The 24390-nt window shown below is 42.8% G+C and overlaps 1 protein-coding gene across 1 annotated transcript in view; it reads right to left on the bottom strand.

Moving 5' to 3' along the window:
• Positions 1-24390, bottom strand: part of LOC308171955 (polyadenylate-binding protein 4-like) — a gene marked incomplete at both ends in the record, with an annotated part of 52460 nt that overhangs the window by 5524 nt on the left and 22546 nt on the right. The window contains 3 exons of the mRNA XM_080546868.1: positions 237-360; positions 496-837; positions 1238-2077. Of these exons, the coding sequence (XP_080402994.1) occupies positions 237-360; positions 496-837; positions 1238-2077 (1306 nt within the window). The remainder of the gene's footprint in view (positions 1-236; positions 361-495; positions 838-1237; positions 2078-24390) is intronic.

Raw genomic sequence — 24390 nt, 5'->3', positions numbered from 1 at the left:
ACGGCATAGTTTGAGACGGAGCTAGTTGACGAGCTGAGTAAAACATTTTTGAATATATATTATTTATTTTTTAGCGAGAGAGAGAGGGGAATTCAAGCACTTTCAATGGCCCATGTCTATTTTCAAAAAACTTTTAAGACCTTGATTTATTTTTCTCAAATTCACAAACTTTCAAGGGTTTCAAGGACCCGTGGGAACCTTGCTATGCGCAGGGATGCTTCACTAAATAAACTGACCTATGTGCTGAGACGTCATCCTACGGGGCACCTGGGAAGGTGTGGCGGGGGTCATAGCATCGAAGGTCTGAGGCCCGGTAGCCCATGGAGACGTGGGGGTGTCGTCGGGCGTGTTCTGGAAGTGCTGAGGTTTCGCCTCAGGTTCGAGGGTAGCCAGGTGATGAGTGGGTCTCAGCTGAGCTGAGGAGTATTGGGCGGTTCCACAGTCCTGGGTCTGTGGAATGTGAGAAGCCATGAAGAGTCCAGGTGGGGGAGCAACCTGGTAGGGTAAGTTAGGTAGGAAGTCTGGGTCGGGAACGGCGCAGACGCTGGCCATCCTCTGTGGCATGTTCCGGTTGGTTCTGAGAGCCTGGCGCTCCTCCTTGCGCTGGGCCAGGGCCACGTACAGGGGCTTGGTGGCCACGATGCGGCCGTTCATCTCGGTCACGGCCTTGGTGGCCGCCTCGGGGGAGGAGAAGCACACGAAGCCGAATCCCTTGCTGCGTCCTTCCTCCGTCATCATCACCTTCGTGCTGGTGATGGTTCCGAAGTGGGAGAACTCTTTGTGCAGTTGGTCGTCGTCCAAGCGGTCGTGCAAGTTCTTCACGTACAGGTTGACACCCTGCTGGTAGAGAGAGAGCATGTTTAGTGAGATGTTTTTATACCTCAAATACATCAAGAATGTTTACCGAGACTATCAGCTTCTTTTTCTTATACACATAATAATGTTAGCTGTAGCTATCTCCCAGTGACTAACACTGACAGATATTGACAGCTGTCAATCTAGAGGGGGAGTCGTTGTGTTACCGCCCATTAGCTGGCTGTGTGAAGGTGTGAAAAACAACCAACTCTTTAAACAGCTTTTTCTCTGGATTGTGATTGTATGACACATCATTCGAAAGCGTACAATCTGTAGTTTAAGCACATGTAAAAAAAACAACTGAAAAATGACTTTGCCTACTGGTTGCTTTGACTACTTTTCACCAGCAGCTGTCACATTTTTTTCCTTCATAAACACACACCTGGTATGTGGTCCTGTGGCCCTGGTTCAGTTGCTCAAACTGGCTCTTCAGGACAGCCTGGCGCTCTCCTCTCTTCTGGGCCCGGCCCACGTAGACCCGCCTCCCGTTTATCTCCTGGCCGTTCATCTCCTCGACGGCCCTCTTGGCGTTCTCGTGCCTCTCGAAGTTGACGAATCCAAAACCCACGGATCTACCAGCGCCATCAGTCATGAACCGGACGCTCAGGGCCGGTCCGAATCTCTCAAACCTCTCCTTCAGGCGTCGGTCGTCCATATCCTCCCCAAAGTTCTTGACGTACACGTTAGTGAACTCTCGCTCTTTGCGAGACTTCCAGTGTCCGACAAACACTTTTTGGTCGTTCAACAACGTGCCGTCGAGTCTCTCGATAGCTCTCTCTGCGGCCTCCTGGGTGTTATACTGGACGAAGCCGAAGCGTTTAGAGAAGCCATTCTCGTCAGACGCTACCTTGCAGGAAAGGATGTCCCCGAACTCGGAGAACGTGTCGTAGAGGTCCTTGCTGTCGAAAGCCTTCGCTAAATTCTTGATGAAGATGTTGCCGACTCCACTGTTCCTTCTAGAGGGGTCACGCTGACACCACATGATGCGCATGGGTCTCCCGGTGACGTCGTCGAAGTTCATGGTGTCCAAGGCGCGCTCGGCGTCAGCTCGCTGTTGGAAGTTGACGAAAGCGTACCCGAGAGACCGGCGTGTCCTCATGTCCCTGCACACTCTTATAGAGGTGATCGGTCCAGAAGGGCTGAATTTCTCAAATAGCATTCCTTCAGTGGTGTCCATGTGGAGATCTCCTACATACAAGGAGGCCGTCGTTGAATAGGCGCACTAGGATTCATTGTCTGGTGACTTTCGGATAGCGAGAGTTGGAGAAAAACTGTGAGAAGAACGAATAACTAATCTATCTATCTAGCTCTTCACAGAGGAATGGCAGGTAAATGAACGGCATGTGTACTGCAGCTGGATTCTAGAACCCCAGCTGCATGTTCTACATTGTTATGTCATCACATGGTGACATCCTTAATGACTGGATGTGATGTGGGGAATGTTTTAGAAGAATTTTGGTCATTGTTACATCACAGACCATAGCCAGGGTCCATGTTGTATAGAGGTCAGCAAACCCATATTAATAATAATAAAGTTTATTTGTATAGCACTTTTCCTGCAAACGTTGCAGCTCAAAGTGCTTAGGCTATATTAGGCAGTGGAGGCTCCTCCATAGAGGTGGAGGAGGCCTGGCCTCCCCAATAATTTGAGAGAAGAGAGAGATTTAAAAAAGCAATACTTTTATTTATTTATTTAACAAAAAACATATTTTAAATGTTTTTATATTCATATTATTTCCGTTTTGTTCATAAATCTGAATTTTTCCATGGCTAAAACCCAATATTGCAATTGTAAAGCACCTACAGGCCAGAATCCCTATCCGTTTGTATTGAGGAGGCCAGGCCTCCCCCAGGAAAGTGGTTTCTCATAGAAGTCAATGTAATGTAATTTTTTTCATGGCAATATGTGATTGGCCAAATCACTGAAAATGGGTGGGCAGAGGAGGCCTGGCCTCACCATGCATTGAGTCCAGGGCTGAAAGATTGACATTTTGTTCGTCCAATCACATGAAGCCATTTTTCCCTGAAAATAATAGCTCATTTGGCCAAATACTTTTGCTTAAAATGACCTCGGAAGTCGGTGAGATGGCGCGATTTATACATCGAATAGGTAGACAACATTTAGGATTTATTGAACAGTTTTATTTTTAATATTAATAATTAATAATTGTATGTAGTATGTTGTGGTGAATGTTGTGAGCCTGAGCAGAAGGGACAATAGCTGCTGCAGGCGGACCAGAGATTCATGCCAATTGTTTTGTTTATTTGATGACCCATTGTGCAGGTAACTTATTACATATGTTGTTTGAGTTCTATGTTTTGGTGCATTTTGTAAGAGTCCACTCGTGGTGTTGCTAGCATTCGCGATCTAGGGCATGGCTAGTCAGTAACGTCATGTTGCATTCCACATGTAGTACCTTTTTCCGCCACACGCGTGTATGAGTGCTGCTCTGCAGGATAAATATTAGAAATGGATGAAGTATTGTTCTGAATTGTATGTTGTGTGTCTGATTGACATAGTGTTTGAGTGCTTTTGACATGTCATTGATTGTATGTAGTATGTTGTGGTGAATGTTGTGAGCCTGAGCAGAAGGGACAATAGCTGCTGCAGGCGGACCAGAGATTCATGCTAATTGTTTTGTTTATTTGATGACCCATTGTGCAGGCAATAAAAGCTGCTTCATCCACCATCCTGAGAGTGTCCCAATCCTTTCAGTACCGCCAAACACAAATTAATATTTTTTAACAAAGACAGATAAGAAGAACAGGGAACATTCCATCGCGAGTGAAGCGAGCAAGCGGAAAGAGCAAGCCTCCTCAATTCTGGAAGTCACCAGCCTCCACAGATATTAGGAATACTTGAGGAATCCTTTCCCCAGCGGAGATGTATTACACGTAAACAAGGATATTGTTACTGAATATGAGGGAGAGAGAGGGGGACAGAGGGAGAGAAGGAGGTAGGGAGGTAGGGAGAGAGGGAGGGAAGGAGAGAGAGAGAGAGAGACTGAGATGGACGGACAGGGCGTTTGTGTTTGTGTGTGTGTGTGTGTGTCTGTGTCTGTGTGTGTCTGTGCGTGTCTCTGTGTGTCTGTGTGTCTGTGTCTCTGTGTGTGTGAGAGATAGAGAGAGAGAATCCGCTCCAGTTTGCCCCTCAGCCATGCTACAGATAACAATAAAAGACCACAACAGTTTGGGGGTACTCGACGTGATTTATCTGCAAGGTTATATTTCATGTGTTTTAATGTGTTCTCTGTTATGATGGGAGTAATTCAACAGGGGCGGCTCTTTTTTTCTTCCCCAAGTCATATCGTTAAGTCGAGTTCCTTAAACGGTGCGAACGATACGATACTTTTAAATCAACCGGTTGGTTTCCCGAGGTGCTCTGCGAAACGTCGAGACGCGCTCGGGGCTTTCACCTGGCGGATGGATGTTTTTCAATTACATTTCTTCACATATCATCAGCTTAATGAGCTATACAGGGCTCCACAATAATAAAAAAAAGCGTTATAGAAATATGACGCCCGGATGCCTCAGTGTTTCACAGTTTGAGAAGTTTGTTCTGGAAGAACTTTCAGAAACATTTTCCCCTCACGAGGGGTTTATAAACACGGATGATGAGGGGAAAAAAACGAAACTCAAATTTCAGCTGCGGCTTTCTCGTAATTGCCGGAGCGTTGTCATGGTTTCGTGTCCATTAGGTGGAGGTGGAGGAAGGGACACAAGCTGAAGAGGCACTGCTTGTTAAGTCGTGACGTGTTTCCGGGTCCCAACGTTGGCTGAGGCGCTGTCTTCGAAATGGAGAAATAATAATAATAATTAATTATATTTATATAGCGCTTTTCCGAGGCTCAAATACCCTGACAATAAGGTATTACTACAATGGGGAAAAGTGCTCCCATCACCACTAAGACTGTTAGAAAAGTGCTCCCATCACCACTAAGACTGTTAGAACCTGGCCAGAAGGGTCCGCTCCACTGCAGATCTGCCTAAATGACACCCTATGGCAGGAATATGAGCATGAGGACCTGGAACAGTACACGTCGTCGGTTCTGAACCACATAGTGAACTGCACCAACTCAGTCACCGTGGACAAACGGGTCCGGGTCTACCCCAACACGAAGCCATGGATGACTGGGAAGGTCCAAAAACTGATCAACGAGAGGGACAACGCCTTCTTCGCAGGGAAGCGCACACCGCTGTACAGCTCCACCAGGGCCAACCTACAGCGCGGCATCAAAGCGGCCAAGGCAGAGCACAGAGAGAAGATTGAGGAATGCCTCCTGAGCAACGACTCCAGGCGGATGTGGCAGGGGGTTCAGCTGATGACAAACTTCAGAGCCAACAGGCTCACAGCCGCAGAGGACGACCCCCTGCTGGCGGGAAAGCTGAACACCTTCTACGCCCGGTTCGACGAGGGGCGAATGGAGGTAACCGCAACACAAACACCACTCTCTCCAGCTCTCAGCAGCCTCACCCTCACAGAGCATGAGGTGAGACGCGTACTGAAGGCAGTGGACCCCAGGAAAGCCTCGGGGCCGGATGGCGTCCTGGGACGGGTGCTGAGAGACTGCGCCGACCAGCTGGCCGGGGTTTTCACCAACATCTTTAACCAGTCCCTGTCCCAGGCCACCGTCCCACCCTGCCTGAAAACCTCAACTATCATCCCAGTCCCGAAGAAAAGCACGGTGAGCTGCCTAAACGACTACCGCCCGGTGGCACTCACACCAATCATCATGAAGTGCTTCGAGAAACTAGTCCGGGCCCACATACTCACACGCCTCCCGCCCAACCTGGATCCATACCAGTTCGCCTACAGAGCCCACAGGTCCACAGAGGACGCCATAGCGACGACTCTCCACGCCACTCTATCCCACCTGGAGAGGGGAAACAGCTACGCGAGACTGCTCTTCGTGGACTTCAGCTCCGCCTTCAACACCATCCTTCCAGACAGGCTAGTGACCAAACTACTAGACCTGGGTCTATCACACTCTATATGTGCGTGGATCAAGGACTTCCTGACCGACCGCCCCCAGAGGGTGCGGGTGGGCCCCCACACCTCCACAGCCCTCAGCCTCAGCACTGGGTCCCCCCAGGGCTGCGTGCTAAGCCCCATCCTCTACAACCTCTACACCCACGACTTCACCCCCGTCCACCCCAGCAAATACATCGTAAAGTTTGCAGACGACACCACCGTGGTGGGATGTATCTCGGGGGGGGACGAGGCGGCGTACAGGGATGAGGTAGAGCAACTGAGCAAGCTGTGCAAGGTTAACAACCTGCTGCTAAACAAGTCAAAGACCCAGGAATTCATCGTAGACTTCAGGAGGAAAAAGTCCGAGATCCAGCCCCTGCTCATCGACGGAGAGAGCGTGGAGAGAGTCTCAACCCTCCGATTCCTGGGACATCACATGCGGGATGACCTGGCCTGGAAGGACAACACAAAAGGCACCATCAAGAGGGCACAACAGCGGCTATACACCCTGAGATGCCTCAGGAAAGAACACAACAAGCAGGAGATACTGGTGGCCTTCTACCACGGCGCAGTGGAGAGCATCCTCACCTACGGCATCTGCAACTGGTTCCACAGCTGCACAACAGCGGAGAGAAACGCGCTACAGAGAGTCGTGAGAACAGCACAGAAGATCACCGGCGCCCCCCTCCCCTCTCTGGAGGAGCTGTACAACACACGCTGTCTCAGGAGGGCCTCCAAGATCTCCAGGGACCCGACCCACCCTGGGCACGTACACTTTGTCAGGCTGCCCTCGAACAGGAGGTACAGGACCCCGGCCGCTAAGACAAACAGACTGAAGGACTGCTTCTACCACAGGGCCGTCAAGGCCCTGAACACAGAAAATGCCTAAGTTCTGGGCCCAGGACAGTCCGGACGGATTGTATGGCAGCTAGTGCTGAGGCACAAACATGTACATTTCAAGCCTGCAAACTGTGACACTTTAAAATAACGTGAAAAAATACTTTTGTGCAATATGACAACCCTAGTTGACTATCTGTGCAGTATAGTACAGTGGATTGTGTACATAGCCTTTATTGATGTAAACCAGCTCCCTACCTTCTTGTGATTTTATGCTTTTTTTTTCCCCTTTCCTAACACCAGGGGAGCCACCCCTCCTAAATTTCGTTGTTTGGTACCTGTACTGTAGCAATGACAAATAAAGTCCATTCCATTCCATTCCATTTTGATATTTTAAGGTTAAAACCACACCCAGTGTTGGAATGGGATGAATTGGATTTGGGCTTCAACGTACACTTCAGTCCAAACTTCAACATGATGACTGAGCCAAAAAACTAAAACAAAATTGTGTGCACATTATGCAGCGATGAACTGTCTTTCCACAACAGTATTGTTTTGTGTAATTTCAAGATCCCTTGAGCCAACATCTTGCTTCTTTAGACATGACAGAAGATGATATACACTTGCTGTTGTTTTAATGATTTGTAATGACTGTGCTATGGGCCTATAGGTACGATACTTTATTCAAGTTGCATGTGTATCTTTGTGAGAAAGGATCTGTTATAAAATGATCAGACCTGTTTCTTTCTCTCGTGGATTGCATCACTTGCTATTAGCAATGTGTCTAAATGATCAAATAAAACTCAGATGAAAGATTTATATTTGAAATAGAACATTTGTTATTTTAATAATCACAAAAAACATACTCACACACAAATAAACAATTTAACCCCTTAAAAACCCTGAGGTTAAATAAATAACTATATACAGAGAGGAGATAAAAGATCCATATTTGAAATTGAACATTTGTTATTTAAATAATCACAAATAAACACACACTCACACACAAATGAACAAGTTAAGCGTATTCCAGCAGGGTTCCAGCAGGGTTCCTGTCACCAGCAGGGTTCCTGTCACAAGCCGAGGATGGTGCTGACAGCCTGGTTACTCTGCCAGGCTGTCCACATGGTCCTTTCCTGGCACGCTGTGCTCATCCACTACCTGAAAAATAATACCAATGCCAGGATACCACCTTCAGGTTTTGTGCGGATATGCTCAGATCTGACATCAGAATAACATTCTACACATGACAAAGATATACAATCATCAATAATTAACTGAATACAACATGAAGCAGAATTATAACCTGCAGGAAATGACATGCCCACAATTAATATAGAATATCTCCACAACCATAAGGGCCATTGTAATAATCTTGGTATCAGATGAAAACTAACACCTGTGGGGTGTCAGAATCAAAATAGATGTTACTGTGTAGTAGCAAATAGAGCTAGGACTTTGTATGTAATCAGTATTCCAATGTATGATTAGTACTTGTCCCAAGTTAGATGCTAGTATGTGAGCCAGTGACACTTTGGAGAGGTTTTAGTACAGGTATGTCCAGACGGACCACCAAATTGTGCCATTTGGAGAACTTTTGGCACCACCAGTGCCATTTGACCTTTCTCATGTACCAGACTGTAAAACTAATTATATTTCACCGACAGATCACTATAGGTATACATTCCATCCAAATTCAACTGTTTTCTCACCATTCACCTCTATACGTTTTCCCGCTCAAAGAAAATCATACAAAGAAAATGAAGTTTGACTCAGATTTATTGTCAAACTGAGAATATACAGAATTACAATGAAAGCCAACGTTGAAATATGAAACAGAAAATATAACCAAACACACAATAAAACCAAACCTTGAAATTTCTGAAATAACAGGTAAAAACAAATCAGAAGTATATACAATGTCTGCCACTCAGTCATTTGCACCTGCATTTGCACTTTCTTCACCACAAGAATGTTTCCTGGATAGGATTTCACGATGAGGACAATAGTGAAATAAGATTCATTTTTATCTAATCATGAAAATAGGTTGAACCATCCCGTAAAAAACTATGATGTCTGTGACCACTAAACAGTCTGATACTCCAATCCTACTCCTACACTTAACTCCTAACACTGAGGACCATGTGTTGGTTATTACAATTCTTCTAATGAGGTCAAATACAGAATCCATTGGAGGATACAACCTTCCTGTTCTGTGACCAAAGACCACAAGTTACTATAAATACATGGATGAATCTATCTTCTTTTTAACTATTATAATAATAATAATAATAATAATAATAACAATAATAATATATGCAAACACTTTTATCCAAAGCAACTTACATTGCAGTGAGTGCATACATGTTTCAGTATATATGGTCCCAGCAGGGATATATGGTACTACACAAGGGGTAATGGAACTCTGTCAGTGTGCGTACCATGATGCTCTCAGGTTGCAGGACTTACTGAAACTGTTCTGACTCTAGGAGCAGTGGTACTCTCTCCTGTGTGTATTCTCTGATGTACCTTTGGGGGATGTTTGTAACTCTCCTCACACTCCCCACAAATGTTATGGCTTCTCTCCTATGTGTGTTCTCTGATGGGTCTTTAGGGTTCCTAATAGAGTAAAACTCTTCCCACACTGGGAGCAGTGGTACGGCTTCTCTCCTGTGTGTATTCTCTGATGGTTCTTTAGGTCTCCTAGTTGAGAGAAACTCTTGCCACACTGGGAGCAGTGGTATGGCCTCTCTCCTGTGTGTGTTCTCTCATGTCTCTTTAGGGTTCCTAATCGATTGAAACTCTTCCCACACTGGGAGCACTGGTATGGTCTCTCTCCTGTGTGTATTATCTGATGTCTCTTTAGGGTTCCTAATAGAGTAAAACTCTTCCCACACTGGGAGCAGTGGTACCAGTTCTCTCCTGTGTGTATTCTCTGATGGTTCTTTAGGTCTCCTAGTTGAGAGAAACTCTTGCCACACAGGGAGCAGTGGTACGGTCTCTCTCCTGTATGTATTCTCTCATGGGTCTTAAGGTGATCTAGTCTACTGAAACTCTTCCCACACTGGGAGCAGTGGTATGGCCTCTCTCCTGTGTGTATTCTCTGATGGATCTTAAGCTTTCCTGCCTCATTAAATCTCTTCCCACACTGGGAGCAGTGGTATGGTTTCTCTCCGGTGTGTATTCTCTGATGCTTCTTCAGGTCTCCTGCTTGACTGAAACTCTTCCCACACTGGGAGCAGTGGTATGGTTTCTCCCCGGTGTGTATTCTCTGGTGAATCTTTAGACTTCCTGCTTGACTGAAACTCTTCCCACACTGGGAGCAGTGGTATGGTTTCTCCCCGGTGTGTATTCTCTGGTGACTCTTCAGGTCTCCTGCTTGACTGAAACTCTTCCCACACTGGGAGCAGTGGTATGGTTTCTCTCCAGTGTGTATTCTGTGATGCTTCTTCAGGTCTCCTGCTTGACTGAAACTCTTCCCACACTGGGAGCAGTGGTATGGTTTCTCTCCGGTGTGTATTCTGTGATGCATCTTCAGGGCTCCTCCTCCACTAAAACTCTTCCCACACAGTGGGCAGCGGTAGGTCTTCTCTCCGGTGTAAGTCTGTGGGTGTGTTTTAAGGTGATTCTTCCGCCTCGAGCTCCTGTGTTGTTGATGGTTTCCTGGTGTGGTGGAGCTGGGCTCGCTGTCTGAACCTGGGTTGGAGCTCTGCTGGTCTGTAAGAATAGGAACATATACAGGGTTACATAGGCAAGTTTATTTGTATAGCACATATGATACAACAAGGGCAATTCAAAGTGCTTTACATACAGCATTAGGATATTAAGAAAAAGAAATATAGAGAGAAATTAAATATCAACATTTGTTAATCTATCTAAGTATGTCTCAGAGAGACAAACCTCTGCACCTCCTACAAGCATCGTACCACCATACAGGATTACGGTCAGATTATCACGGGGAGTGGCTGCACATATGATGCAGAAGAGGTTGATTATCATTATTAAAAAATAATAGTAATAAATATGCAAATATTTTTAAATTGATATACATTATATACTGTATCATAAATACACTTTATACACATTATATACTGTATCATAAATAAAATTGTATTTGTTCCATGTTCCATGAAAATCCGTTGAGGATTACAGACATAATCAAATGTAGGCTACTGCAAGTACTTTGCTGCGATAGCTATAGCGAGACCTACTGTTAAGTTTATCATTCATAACTGTCTGTACATAGACATATAATATCCTATCACTACTGCGTATGTAACTGGGGTAAAACCTGTTATAGAAATAGCTTTATACGAGGTAGATTTAGAACATGTCAGGATACTGGGTGGTAGAACGCACTTATCTCTGAAAAGTCATGAAAGGAGGGTCCTGAAATTTGATCGACTTCAAAGGTAGAATCTATTTTTACTCACTAGGTCAAATGACCCCACCCATGGCTGTTCTAGTGTTAATGACCCCACCCATGGCCGTTCTAGTGTTAATGACCCCACCCATGGCTGTTTTGGTGTTAATGACCCCATCTGTGACTTCTAGTGTTAATGACCCCACCCATGGCTGTTCTAGTGTTAAGTCTAGAATATCACTGTTCTTTACTCTGATATCCAGTCTATCCCATTTCGACCTCATTCAGAGCAGACATTGTGACTTTGCAACTGCAAACCACGGCCTCACACGAGTTGCACAAAGGACAGACGAAAACGTGTTGATATGAAATCAAAATACTCATCAGAACATATGTTTGTTCCGTGGTGTATTCCGGTAGAAACGATCAAACAGATACAACATCTCTTCTGATTAGTATGTTCACCTCATTTAAACTTTCCTCAAGAAACAACCACCATTACGAGACGAATGAAACAAACAATGCGATGCAGGACTTGCTGCTACGAACACGTTTTACTTACATTTCTGCGTTTTCACCAATGTGGAGATACCGGCGCTGCTCCAAACGGCCCTGTCGGAAGTCTTAAAAAATAAGAAATAAATGTCCTACAAGCTGGCGACCTCGACGGACTCACATCAGGAGTAGAATGAAACATGTTATAAACACGTTGTCGTCTTTTGATGACGTCATCACCGGGTCCTTCCGGAGCTGTGTTCTGGAACTCCGCCCACTTAGCTCGGGTACATTTCTTAAAAATAAAAGCTTGTTTAAGCATTTAGAAATACTACATTTGGATAAAGTAACGCAAATGATATGCAACTACATAATTCTTCTAATATCCTAATTATTGTGGTGAAAGACTGCTGCACTGCATAAAGGGACATATAATTGATTGTACACAAATAATCTTCCAAGGCTAAACATGATTACTACCACTGACTGTACTCAGCAACACTTCTAGAATATGGATCAAGTGAGTTTCAATCATGAGGGGTGACATACAGCTGTCTCTTGTCGTGTAATTTCTACTAATTAATCAATAATAAAGATACACGTGAGTTGCTAGGCTTACAAGAACTTACCACCAGTGTTGCCACAGTTACTTTGAAAAAGTATTCTGATTACTGATTACTGATTACTCCTTTAAAAAGTAATCTAGTTACTTTACTGATTACTTGATTTTAAAAGTAACTAAGTTAGATTACTAGTTACTTTTTTTGTTACTATTGGCAGCTGCCTAGGCACCCGACCCCCCCCCCCGCAACATAAAAATGAAAACTGGTTTTGCCAAAACTCACTTTATTTTAACAGTAACTTAAATTACATAATTAAACTTTAAACAATAACTTAAAACAACAAAATAAAGAGTCTTTCTTTGCCTCACCCAACATAAATACTTGTTTTTAAACAATAAAATAAATATAATCTTTATTTAACAGTAACTAGCAAGGAGTGGTTTCACAAAACCTAAAACCTACCCTGACCATTCAGATATGATCCTAATATAATCCTAATCCTAAACTGGGTGAGTCTTATCAATTTAGTTTATCAATGATCAACATTTATGTTCTTGTCATCCTTTGCTGACACAAACTCAAAATAATCCTTATATTTCCAGCTATTTAACGCATATCTCTGTTCTCGCTCCATTGTGTAGGCTACGCTTCTGTTTACACTGTGCAATCAGCGTGGTGATACACGTGAGCGATTCTGCTCCAATCTCGCGATAGTCGAGAGCCGTTTTTTGCGGGCATGGCCTTCCATAGTAACCTCGTGTTGAAAACGTGGGCACTGACGTCACTCCCCAAGACGCGAGAAATGTTTGTTTACTATCGAACATTACAAAGAAATACTGCATTTAGCCTAAGTTATGAGGTAGTAACGCAATAGTAACGCACAGCCACTTGAATAAGTAACTTTAATCCGATTACTGATTTGGAAATAGTATCGCGTTAGAATAGTCGTTACTGGGAAAAGTATTCAGATTAGAGTATCGCGTTACTTAGTATCGCGTTACCGGCATCACTGCTTACCACTAAGGTACACGATGTGATGAAACAAAGTCTCCTCCGTTTATTAAGAGTTCTTAGAGAAGCAAGATACAAAGCAAAGCTACCTCAGTAGGGGTTACTGAGGGGTAAAAATACTCATAATACAACAATAAGGAAGACAAGATATTATCACTTATCATCAACACAAACACATTTCCATCAGTGGGGTGGAAGCTGTTTAATGTTTGCACTTTTATTTCGAAAAATGAGAATACATTTCAATGAAAATCAATGACACACTGGCTAGTCAACTAACACAGCTTGTTTTGTGAGCCTGCTATTAATGCAAAGTATATTTTAGTTAACTAGGTAGCAGTAGGGATTACTCACCAAACCCACTGCATTACAATATATTGGCTTGTCTAGCGAATTTATTCAGATGACTCAGGGTCGATCACTCTCTATGCTTGGGAGTCAAATGAATTGCCTGACCCAGCTGAAACCACTTTACACTTTACAAGTGTTCTGGGTCCTTTGTGTCATAGATGAATGAGGCACCTAGCAGACATCCTGTCTGTGATCAAATCGACAAACCCCTTTTTTCCTTGCTATTAAATTTGAATGTTTCAGTAGTTGGGTGTATCATGTTTGATCTTATTTTAATGTATGTTTTATGAGTAGTGTGTTGTTGTCATTTTCATTATTGTGAGATGTTTCTTTCCAGTATTTTGTTGTGCCTTTTTAATAACATTCCACAGAAACCCAGCCAAATGGTCAATCAGCTCATGACAATTGGTATGGAGCTCATTACAGTGGTTATTGGGATGTAAATAGTGTCACACCTCTGGCTGATGTCTCTGTGGAAAACACTGTTTATGAAATGAATACTTTTGTTGTGTTACTTGCCAGTGAGTGTCCCCATTTGATAAAAGGTATTTTGATATTTTAAGGTTAAAACCACACCCAGTGTTGGAATGGGATAAATTGGATTTGGGCTTCAACGTACACTTCAGTCCAAACTTCAACATGAAAAACAAAAAACAAAAACAAAAAACTACAACAAAAGTGTGTGCACATATTGCAGCGATGAACTGTCTTTCCACAACAGTATTGTTTTGTGTAAATTCTAGATCCCTTGAGACAACATCTTGCTTCTTGTGACATAACAGAAGATTATATACACTTGCTGTTGTTTTAATGATGTTTAATGACTGTGTTATGGGCCTATAGGTACGATACTTTATTCAAGTTGTTGTTTTAATGATGTTTAAAGACTGTGTTATGGGCCTATAGGTATGATACTCTATTCAAGTTGCATGTGTATCTTTGTGAGAAAGGATCTGTTATAAAATGATCAGACCTGTTTTTTTCTCTCGTGCATTGCGTCACTTGCTATTAGCAATGTGTCTAAATGATCAAATACAACTCAGATGAAAGATTTATATTTGAAATAGAACATTTGTTATTTTAATAATTACAAAAAACATACTCACACACAAATAAACAAGTTAACCGCTTAAAAACCCTGAGGTTAAATAAATAACTATTTACAGAGAGGAGATAAAAGATCCATATTTGAAATTGAACATTTGTTATTTAAATAATCACAAATAAACACACACTCACACACAAATAAACAAGTTAAGCGTATTCCAGCAGGGTTCCAGCAGGGTTCCTGTCACCAGCAGGGTTCCTGTCACAAGCTGAGGATGGTGCTGACAGCCTGGTTACTCTGCCAGGCTGTCCACATGGTCCTTTACTGGCACGCTGTGCTCATCCACTGCCAAAAAATATGACCAATGCCAGGATACCACCTTCAGGTTTTGTGTGGATATGCTCAGATCTTGCTTCCTCTAACATTCTACACATGACAAAGATATACAATCATCAATAATTAACTGAATACAAAATGAAGCAGAATTATAACCTGCAGGAAATGACATGCCCACAATGAATATAGAATATCTCCACAACCATAAGGGCCATTATAATAATCTTGGTATCAGATGAAAGCTAACACCTGTGGGATGTCAGAATCAAAATAGATGTTACTGTGTAGTAGCAAATAGAGCTAGGACTTTGTATGTAATCAGTATTCCAATGTATGTTTAGTACTTGTGTAGAGTTAGAAGCTAGTATGTGAGCCAGTGACACTTTGGAGAGGTGTTAATACAGGTATGTCCAGACGGACCACCAAATTGTGCCATTTGGAGAACTTTTGGCACCACCAGTGCCATTTGACCTTTCTCATGTACCAAACTGTAAAACTAATTATATTTCACTGACAGATCACTATAGGTATAAATTCCATCCAAATTCAACTGTTTTCTCACTTGTTTTGAAAAGTAAACCATTCACCTCTATACATTTTCTCACTCAAAGAAAATCATACAAAGAAAATGAAGTTTGACTCAGATTTATTGTCAAAGTGAGAATATACAGAATTACAATGAAAGCAAACTTTGAAATATGAAACAGAAAATATAATCAAACATAAAAAATAAAAAAAACTTGACATTTCAGAAATAACAGGTAAAAACAAATCAGAAGTATATACAATGTCTGCCACTCAGTCATTTGCACCTGCAATTGCACTTTCTTCACCACAAGAATGTTTCCTGGATAGGATTTCACTATGAGGTGAATAGTGAAATAAGATACATTTTTATCTAATCATGAAAATAGGTTGAACTATCCCGTTAAAAACCATGATATCTGTGACCCCTAAACAGTCTGATACTCCAACCCTACTCCTACACTTAAGAGCAGGAGTAGGGTTGGAGTCTTGATCTGGGATGTTGACGGTACCACAGTAAGTTGTTGACATTGCCTTCATAGTTACAGGAGAGAGTGACGTCTGATCCTTGGAGGACATTCACCTCAGTTCTCACCGGCTGTATTGAATCCTCAAGACTATGATCTGCAACACATTCATATGGTCATTATGTTGTAAAGTTATTCCTGATGATGTTTTAATGGTAAACTGACAATCTGGATTTGATGCACCTCATGAGAAGATTTTGATGTAGAATTGTATGTGAATTATTAGTTATCTGATCGAAAACTACTTATACAATAATTTAATTGTGATGTTATCTTACTTCTAACAACATTAATATTTAAAAACTTACCAAGAAATGTTGAGAGGAGCAAAAACAATATGAGCAACATCCTGACGAAGCTTGGAAACAGACTGACAGCGAGAGACAGTGAGAGCTGAGTAGACAGTCCAACCACACGCACGCATGCATGCACGCACGCACGCACACACACACACACACACACACACACACACACACACACACACACACACACACACACACACACACACACACACACACTATTGTAACTGTGTTTGCATACAAGCCTGATTTACTTTTAAAGTGACAGCACTGTATCTGCCTTGTTTGATATTTCTCTGTTGATAAGGATCAAGGTAATTCTGAACAGCAAACCTGCATCTAAATGTATGTGTGTCAATTGGCATGTTTTTGTACAGTGTCTCTGGGTTTCCTGTCACTGTGGGCTGCAGGGCGCAGTAGTAGAGAGCAGAGTCTGTCACTTCAGCAGAGGAGATCTCCAGATCCACACGTTTCTGGTCTTTGTCATGTGTGATGTTCAGTCCTGGTATTGGGTTGGTTACCTGTCCTGTGTACTCCATAATGAGGAACTGTGGTGCTGATCCAGGGTTCAGGCGGTACCATAACAGACTGTTAGTTGTGGATGAGCTGGTGTACTTGCAGGAGATGTTAACACTACTACCCTCCATAGAATGCTCTACATCTCTGTGTGGGGTGATTGTATCTTCTCCAACACTTGAACCTGTGAAAGAGGAGAGGTATGACGCTGTTTAGTAAATACACATTATTTCTGTCTAATATTTATCTAGAAACCCAAACTGTATTACGCTCTGGTTGAGAGAGTCTGCTAAATGGCTAAAATGTAAATGAATTAAATGTTAATAACATGTTCCAGCTGCGTATACATTCAGTATTTCTCCTCATGTTCAATTGACAAGGAGTGAATTCTTACCCACAAGAGTACAAAACAACATCACTGAATAGAGCAACATCATAGCTAAAGCACTGCGTCAGATAGAGAGACTAGAAGCTTTGCTGAACCAGAGTGATCTTCACTTGGAACATTCACTCTTAAAGGTGACTCTGTTCTGCTCACTGTCTGTTGGGAGTGATGTTGAGCTCCTCCCCTTTAACACAATAGAATGTTGCATAATTGGCTTCAGTGAGACAACCTGTTGCCAATGCACTGTAGTGTACTCATCACTCCACTAGGTGGCAGTGAAAGGTAACAAATTACTCGAGACTAGAAACACTCTCAGGTAATAAGAGGTTTTTGTACAGTGTCTCTGGGTTTCCTGTCACTGTGGGCCTCAGAGCGCAGTAGTAGAGAGCAGAGTCTGTCACTTCTGCTGAGGAGATCTTCAGATACAGTCTTTTTCAATAACTTTAACAGAGAACCTTGTGTTTGGATTTAGAGGATCTGCAGATCTTGTGGTGATCGCTGTTCTATATATGGACCAGGGTTTCCGTTAGAAAAAATTGCCGCCGGACATCGTGTCCGGGAAGATTTCGATTTACCGGACAAACGTGATATATTCCGGTCATCATATTAAAATATAATAACATTTTTTTTTTTCAAAATCATATTTTTTTCCCCAAATCTAATATAGCTGTTTGTCGCGGTGATTACTGTTGTGTAGCGGACTATATATGCCATTTAATGTCTATTTCTCATCCGATACGATTAGATGCGAGCTATATAATATATAATAATATAACATGATTCGCATGCGCGCTATGCCATTATGTCCAGCGCTGAACGGGCGCCTCACTGGGAACTGAACAGACAGCATCGATCAATGAACGGACTCCACATTACGTTAACTGAAGTTTGTTAAATTGTTTGGGATTAATGTGAGTTTTCTATTTTCTCTTTCCAGTTTTACCCTTTTTTTATCAATAAAACAACGTCATTTCTATAACCAGGTCTCGCTGGTTGGGAAGGCATTTCGTTTAGCTGCCTGTCAAATCATACTTAATCGGACTCGGGAGTATGACAATGAGGAGAACATAACTGTTTATTGAGAAACAATAGGCAGGCTGGTATACGTATATAAAGAAATACCACAATGTCTAGATGTATAACATTTTATTGAACAGTGCAAGCATGTAGGCTTCTGGCGTGACATCGTACCCCTAACGTTCTTAGGGCTTGTTTGAAAAGCTTAGACTGAAAGTTAGTGCCCTGGTCAGATTGTATAACAAGAGGAAGACCGAATGTGGAAAAAAACGTTGTTAAAGCTTTCACCACTGAGCTGGCTGATATGTTACGCAACGGAACAGCTTCGGGAAAACGAGTAGCAGCGCACATAATAGTGAGCAAATACTGACTTCCACTTTTAGTCCTAGGCAAAGGTCCAACACAATCAATTATTACACGTTCAAATGGCTCCCCTATAGCAGGAATGGGATGCAATGGTGCGGGTGGAATGGATTGATTAGGCTTACCCGCCATCTGACAAGTATGGCAACAGCGGCAGTGCTTGGCAACATCCGCCTTCAGTCCGGGCCAAAAGAAATGTTTCAATATCAGCTGATAAGTTTTAGTTATACCTAAATGTCCTGACCACTGGCTCTCATGTGCTACAGATAACACCTGTTGTCTATAACCCACAGGCACAACCACTTGTTTTACAGTATTCCACTCACAACCATTTGCATTAGGAGGAGACCATTTACGCATTAATATCCCATCGTTAAGGAAATAAACTACGTTGCCCCCTATTTCAGATTCCTCACTAGCTGCATGTAAAAAACATTTGTTTAATGACTGATCAGCTACTTGAGCGACACGCAATCGCTCGCCGGTTACAGGCAGAGATAGGCTGTCAGCGGATGGTATGGTAGGACTCGGGGAGGATGGTAACTCTACCACTTTCTCCCTGGGAGAAGCTGAAACAATCGGGTTCTCATCCCTTTCAGAAAAGGCTTGCATAATCACACTATCACAGAGAGAAACATCGCTATCCTCCTCTCTGCCTCGACTCGATTGTGCACGAGTTATAGCGCACACCGGAAACAACCGCTGTTTCGCATAGGCAGCCTACACATTAGGAGTCATCATCATGCCGGTGTCAAATCATATCATAATAAAAGAAATACATAGCCTATATATTCGTCTTTTTTCAAATAGAAGGAATCAGAATGTGAACTTTAGCGAATTGTATTCAAATTGTGCTTAGAGGGAATTCTTTTCACCGGACATTTATGTCCGACGAGTTTTCAATTTGTCGGACTTCAACAAATTTTACCGGACAAAAACCGGTAATTACCGGTTAACGGAAACCCTGATATGGACATAAGGAACTCAGGTGTTTGTCCTCCGTGTTGTCGATACCAAAATAAATAATCTTAATGCCAGCAGTTTTGAAATATGTGTAGGAGAGAGTAACGTTGGTGCCTTCTACAGTAGACACTTCAGTCTGGACTGGAGTGAGGTCCTGAGAACTGACACCTGGACAGAAAAGAATAATACAAATGTTTGATCTTTATTTAATTTGAACAAATAAAAATATGACCAACACAATTGTTAACATATGGTGAAACATTATGGGCCCTATTATGCACTTCATAAGTCTTAAGCAATAAGACGAGGCGGTAGATCTAAACTTAAGACGTGGAGGCGTGGTCAAGGCAACTTTGCTATTATGCGTGCGGTAGTGGGCGCCTAAAACCCGGCGCTAAGCAAAGAAATTAGTCATGGGTGTGTTTTGGGCGTCTTCTCAATCAACCCAATCAGCGTGCCAGGTGCCATTCCCTTTAAGAACCGGCTGCGTTGAGTCATTAGCGCTATGCTATTATGGAAGTCCTAAGAAGGAGGTCAGCACGCTTCTCTGCCTCTCCCTTCTGAAATAAAGCATTTATACTGTGACCGTAATTGACGTCTTGCCGTGGAGCCACGTGCGTGTTCATGTGTGCCCACATGCATGCGCAAACCGCGGAGGCGCGCTCGTGTTTCAAAACGTGCATGAAGTCTAAACTTAAGAACTTTTCAAACCACTTCTTAGCGCTAGGAGCAAAGTCAGATCGCATAATAGCAGGGGCGCCTAGTGCACTTCATTAACATATGAACACTCCCACAATGAGTAATATATGCACGGGAGTATTGCGTCTTATGTGTGGGCGCCTATCGACACCGGCATAATAGCAGTAGCGCGTATGAAGCGCATAATAAGGGTGGCGGTAGGTCTTAACCTGGCGGTGCGTCTTAATTAAGACTTAAGACGGCAAGTTAAGAAGTGCATAATAGGGCCCTATATCTCGTACCCATAACTATGTTCAGGAGCAGCAGAGAACACAGCAACATCATCTTACATGAAACAGAGACAAATGATAACTGAACATTCCATCCTGGTGTTTATGTACTTCACTCTCTGTTTAGCTCCTCCCCTGCCACAAGCCCCTCCCCTTAACATAGTCAGTGTATGTAGGTGTGTTTCATGTACTGTAGGTTCATGTGAGGTTTTTGTACAGTGTCTCTGGGTTTCCTGTCACTGTGGGCCTCACAGCACAGTAGTAGAGAGCAGAGTCTGTCACTTCAGCAGAGGTGATCTTGAGAGACAAGCGATTTCCACTAACTTCAGCAGACAATCTTGTGTCTGGATTCCCAGGATCTGCATATCGTGTGGTGGTCCCTGATCCTGAGATGAACATGAGGAACGTTGGTGCTTTTTCTGCATCTTGACGATACCAGTAGAATTCATCTCCAAAAGATGCAGTTTTGAGTAGTTGAAGGAGAGAGTAACACTGGTGTCTTCTACAGTGGACACTTCAGTCTGGACTGGGCTGAGATCCTGAGAATGAACACCTGTATGTGAAAGTATATAAATATGAAGTTATTCAGGGAAATGTATCTCTAATTTCTCTGTCATTCATTTAATGACTAAAGGATTACATATTTATCTTTATTCAAATACATGAGTATCACTATCACATGTTAATCACCTACCCATAACTATCACCAGGAACAACAGCAACACCATCTTATATGAAACAGAGATGAAGAGACAGGGAGCACTGCTGTTTCTGAAAGTTTCATCCTCTTTTATGTACTTCTCTGTTAAGCCCCTCCCCTTAGTGTCAGTAGGTGTGTTTCATGTACTGTAGGTTCATGTGAGGTTTTTGTACAGTGTCTCTGGGTTTCCTGTCACTGTGGGCTGCAGGGCGCAGTAGTAGAGAGCAGAGTCTGTCACTTCAGCAGAGGAGATCTCCAGATCCACACGTTTCTGTTCTTTGTCATGTGTGATGTTCAGTCCTGGTATTGGGTTGGTTACCTGTCCTATGTACTCCATAATGAGGAACTGTGGTGCTGATCCAGGGTTCTGGCGGTACCATGACAGACTGTTAGCTGTGTCTGAGCTGGTGTACTTGCAGGAGATGTTAACACTACTACCCTCAATAGCATGCACTACATCTCTGTGTGGTGTGATTGTATCTTCTCCAACACTTGGACCTGTGAAAGAGGAGAGGTATTACGCTGTTTAGTAAATACACATTATTGATCTAGAAAGCCAAACTGTATTATGCTCTGGATGAGAGAGTGCTAAATAACTCAAATGTAAAAATGAATAAATAATTAATTGGTATTCCAGCAGCATATACATTCAGTATTTTTCCGTAAGTTCAATTGACAAGGAGTGAATTCTTACCTACAAGACTGCAAAACAACATCACTGAATAGAGCAGCATCGTAGCTAAAGCACTGTGTCAGATAGAGAGACTAGAAGCGTTGCTGAACCAGAGTGATCTTCACTTGGAACATTCACTCTTAAAGGTGACTCTGTTCTGCTCACTGTCTGCTGGGAGTGATGTTGAGCTCCTCCCCTTTAACACAATAGAATGTTGCCTAATGGCTTCAGTGAGACAACCTGTTGCCAATGCACTGTAGTGTCCTCATCACTCCACTAGGTGTCACTATTGTATGAAAGGGAACCAGAGACTAGAAACACTCTCTCAGGTAATAAGAGGTTTTTGTACAGGGTCTCTGGGTTTCCTGACACTGTGGGCTGCAGGGCGCAGTAGTAGAGAGCAGAGTCTGTCACTTCAGCAGAGGAGATCTCCAGATACAGTTGGGTCTTTTCTGTGTTCAGTTTACCAGAGAGGCGAGGGTCCAGAGACTCAGCAGTCCCTCCGGTCCCAGTGGCGCCTAGGAGAAGGAGGTACTGGGGAGCAGATCCTGGGTTCTGCGTGTACCATAGTAGAGAGAACGCTGAGGAGTAGTTGCAGGACAGAGTAACTTTGCTGCCTTCTTCACCATGTACTTCATGCTGGTTTGACTGGATAGTTTGCCCAGAACTGACACCTGGAAACATGAGGAAGTGAACATTGAGTTATGAACAGATAATACTACAAATGCAGTATTTTCCCCAAATAAATAGGACTACTATAATAGGTTGAAGCAGTACACTACAAAGTGTTGAAAAAAAGACAATTGAACAGAAACACAACATTGTTGGGGTCGGACGTCAAACTGACAAAGAATGCACCAAACTAAATTCCTCTGCAAGGTTTTCAATGGATCATGTCACCCTGTCTTTCTGTTGAAGCTCCACCCCAAAGGACTTTAATGCAGTCATGTGTTTGTACAGTGTCTCTGGGTTTCCTGTCACTGTGGGCTGCAGGGCGCAGTAGTAGAGAGCAGAGTCTGTCACTTCAGCAGAGGAGATCTCCAGATCCACACGGTTTCTCTCCTTATTCAGGTTAACAGATAGTCGAGGGTACGGAGGATCAGCTCTCACTACATTCACTTTATCTCCATATGCTGAGATGAGGAGGAGGAACTGAGGAGCAGATCTGGGATGTTGGTGATACCATAACAGACTACTTGATGCACTACTAGTTAGTGAGTAGTTGCAGGAGAGCTTGACATTGTCACCCTGGATCGCATGTTCTTCCAGCCTGATGGAGAATATTTCATCTTCGTAACTGTCACCTGTCAAGTCAAGATTGTGTAATGAGTCATTTATTGGCAAATCGTAATATGTTGTGTTTTGTTATGAATATATTATGTTTTAAAAGTTGTTATTAAGAGGTTATTACATATCTATTATGTTACTGTATTTCACTTACCTACGAATGTTAAAAGTCCGAAGACTATCCAACACAGCATGGTTGATGTTAAAGAGACAAGCTGACAATGAACAGAGAAGAACACTTCATGCCACTCTGGTTCTCCTCTTCTTCTTCTTCTTCTTCTTCTTCTTCTTCTTCTTCTTCTTCTTCCATTCTAGCTCCTCCTCTCAATGCAGTTGTACATGACATCTCCTTTCAGAGAGGATCTTCTGAAGAGGAGGAACCACAGTCAGGGAAGAAGATGTGTTGGAAAGAATAAGCTTTGTTTTTCATGTCTGATTTTCAAGACCAATAAGAAACAATGAAGAAAACCTCTCTCCAATCTATCCTTTGTTATGGAGTTTCAGTACATGTTTTCATATGTCTTTAATGTCCACTGAATTAATGTCAACATGTGAGAAAGATAACAGTAGTGATTGAGTTAATAACTGCCTCTATGTTTTTACAATGGAGTTAATGTGATAGTTTGACCTTATGTGAGGTCACATTGTGTAAAGTGTTGCCCCCATCACGCTAAACATGCTGCCACTCGTTCACCCAACAGGTGTTACCACAACAATACTCTTATCTCCAGAGCCTCTGCAGCCGTGTGGCTGATACTGAACTGTGGTGAGAGAATGACCTGTAAACTGGTCTACAACAGGGCCTTTCTCAGCGTAGGGGTTTTTGTACAGCCTCTAGGAGACTTTGTATCAGTGTGCGGCCCTGAGGGCGCAGTAGTAGAGAGCGGCGTCTGTCAGAGTCACTGGTTTGATCACGAGGCTGATGGACTTTGGAGACGATTCAATCGTATATCGACTATCAGTGCTGTGTTCATCTTTGTTTGTTCCTGCACCTTTATACAGTAGAAACTCAGACGCCTGGTTAGGATGTTGCCGGTACCAGAAAAGGTGGATGTTTTGGCTGCTTGAATCATAGGAGCACCTCAGTGTCGCAGAGCCTCCTTCTGTATGGGTGTATTCTTCCTTCTCAGGAGTCATTTCATCACCACATACTAAACCTGCAGTGGGAAAACTATTATGTCAATTATTAAAAACAATATATGTATATGATATATGTGTTTATATCAGCATGACTATCTACATTAATATTCTTGTTTGTATTTTCATGATTGTTTAGTAATAATATGAATAATCTCATGGTGATAATAAGGATATCAGGAGACTTGTTGTTGTTGTT

Source organism: Nansenia antarctica (assembly GCF_963989245.1).
Source record: "Nansenia antarctica genome assembly, chromosome: 16".
In the NCBI taxonomy this organism is placed as follows: Eukaryota; Metazoa; Chordata; class Actinopteri; order Argentiniformes; family Microstomatidae; genus Nansenia; species Nansenia antarctica.
The sequence above is the reverse complement of the archived record's forward strand: the minus strand, read 5'-3'. Positions and strand labels throughout refer to the sequence as shown.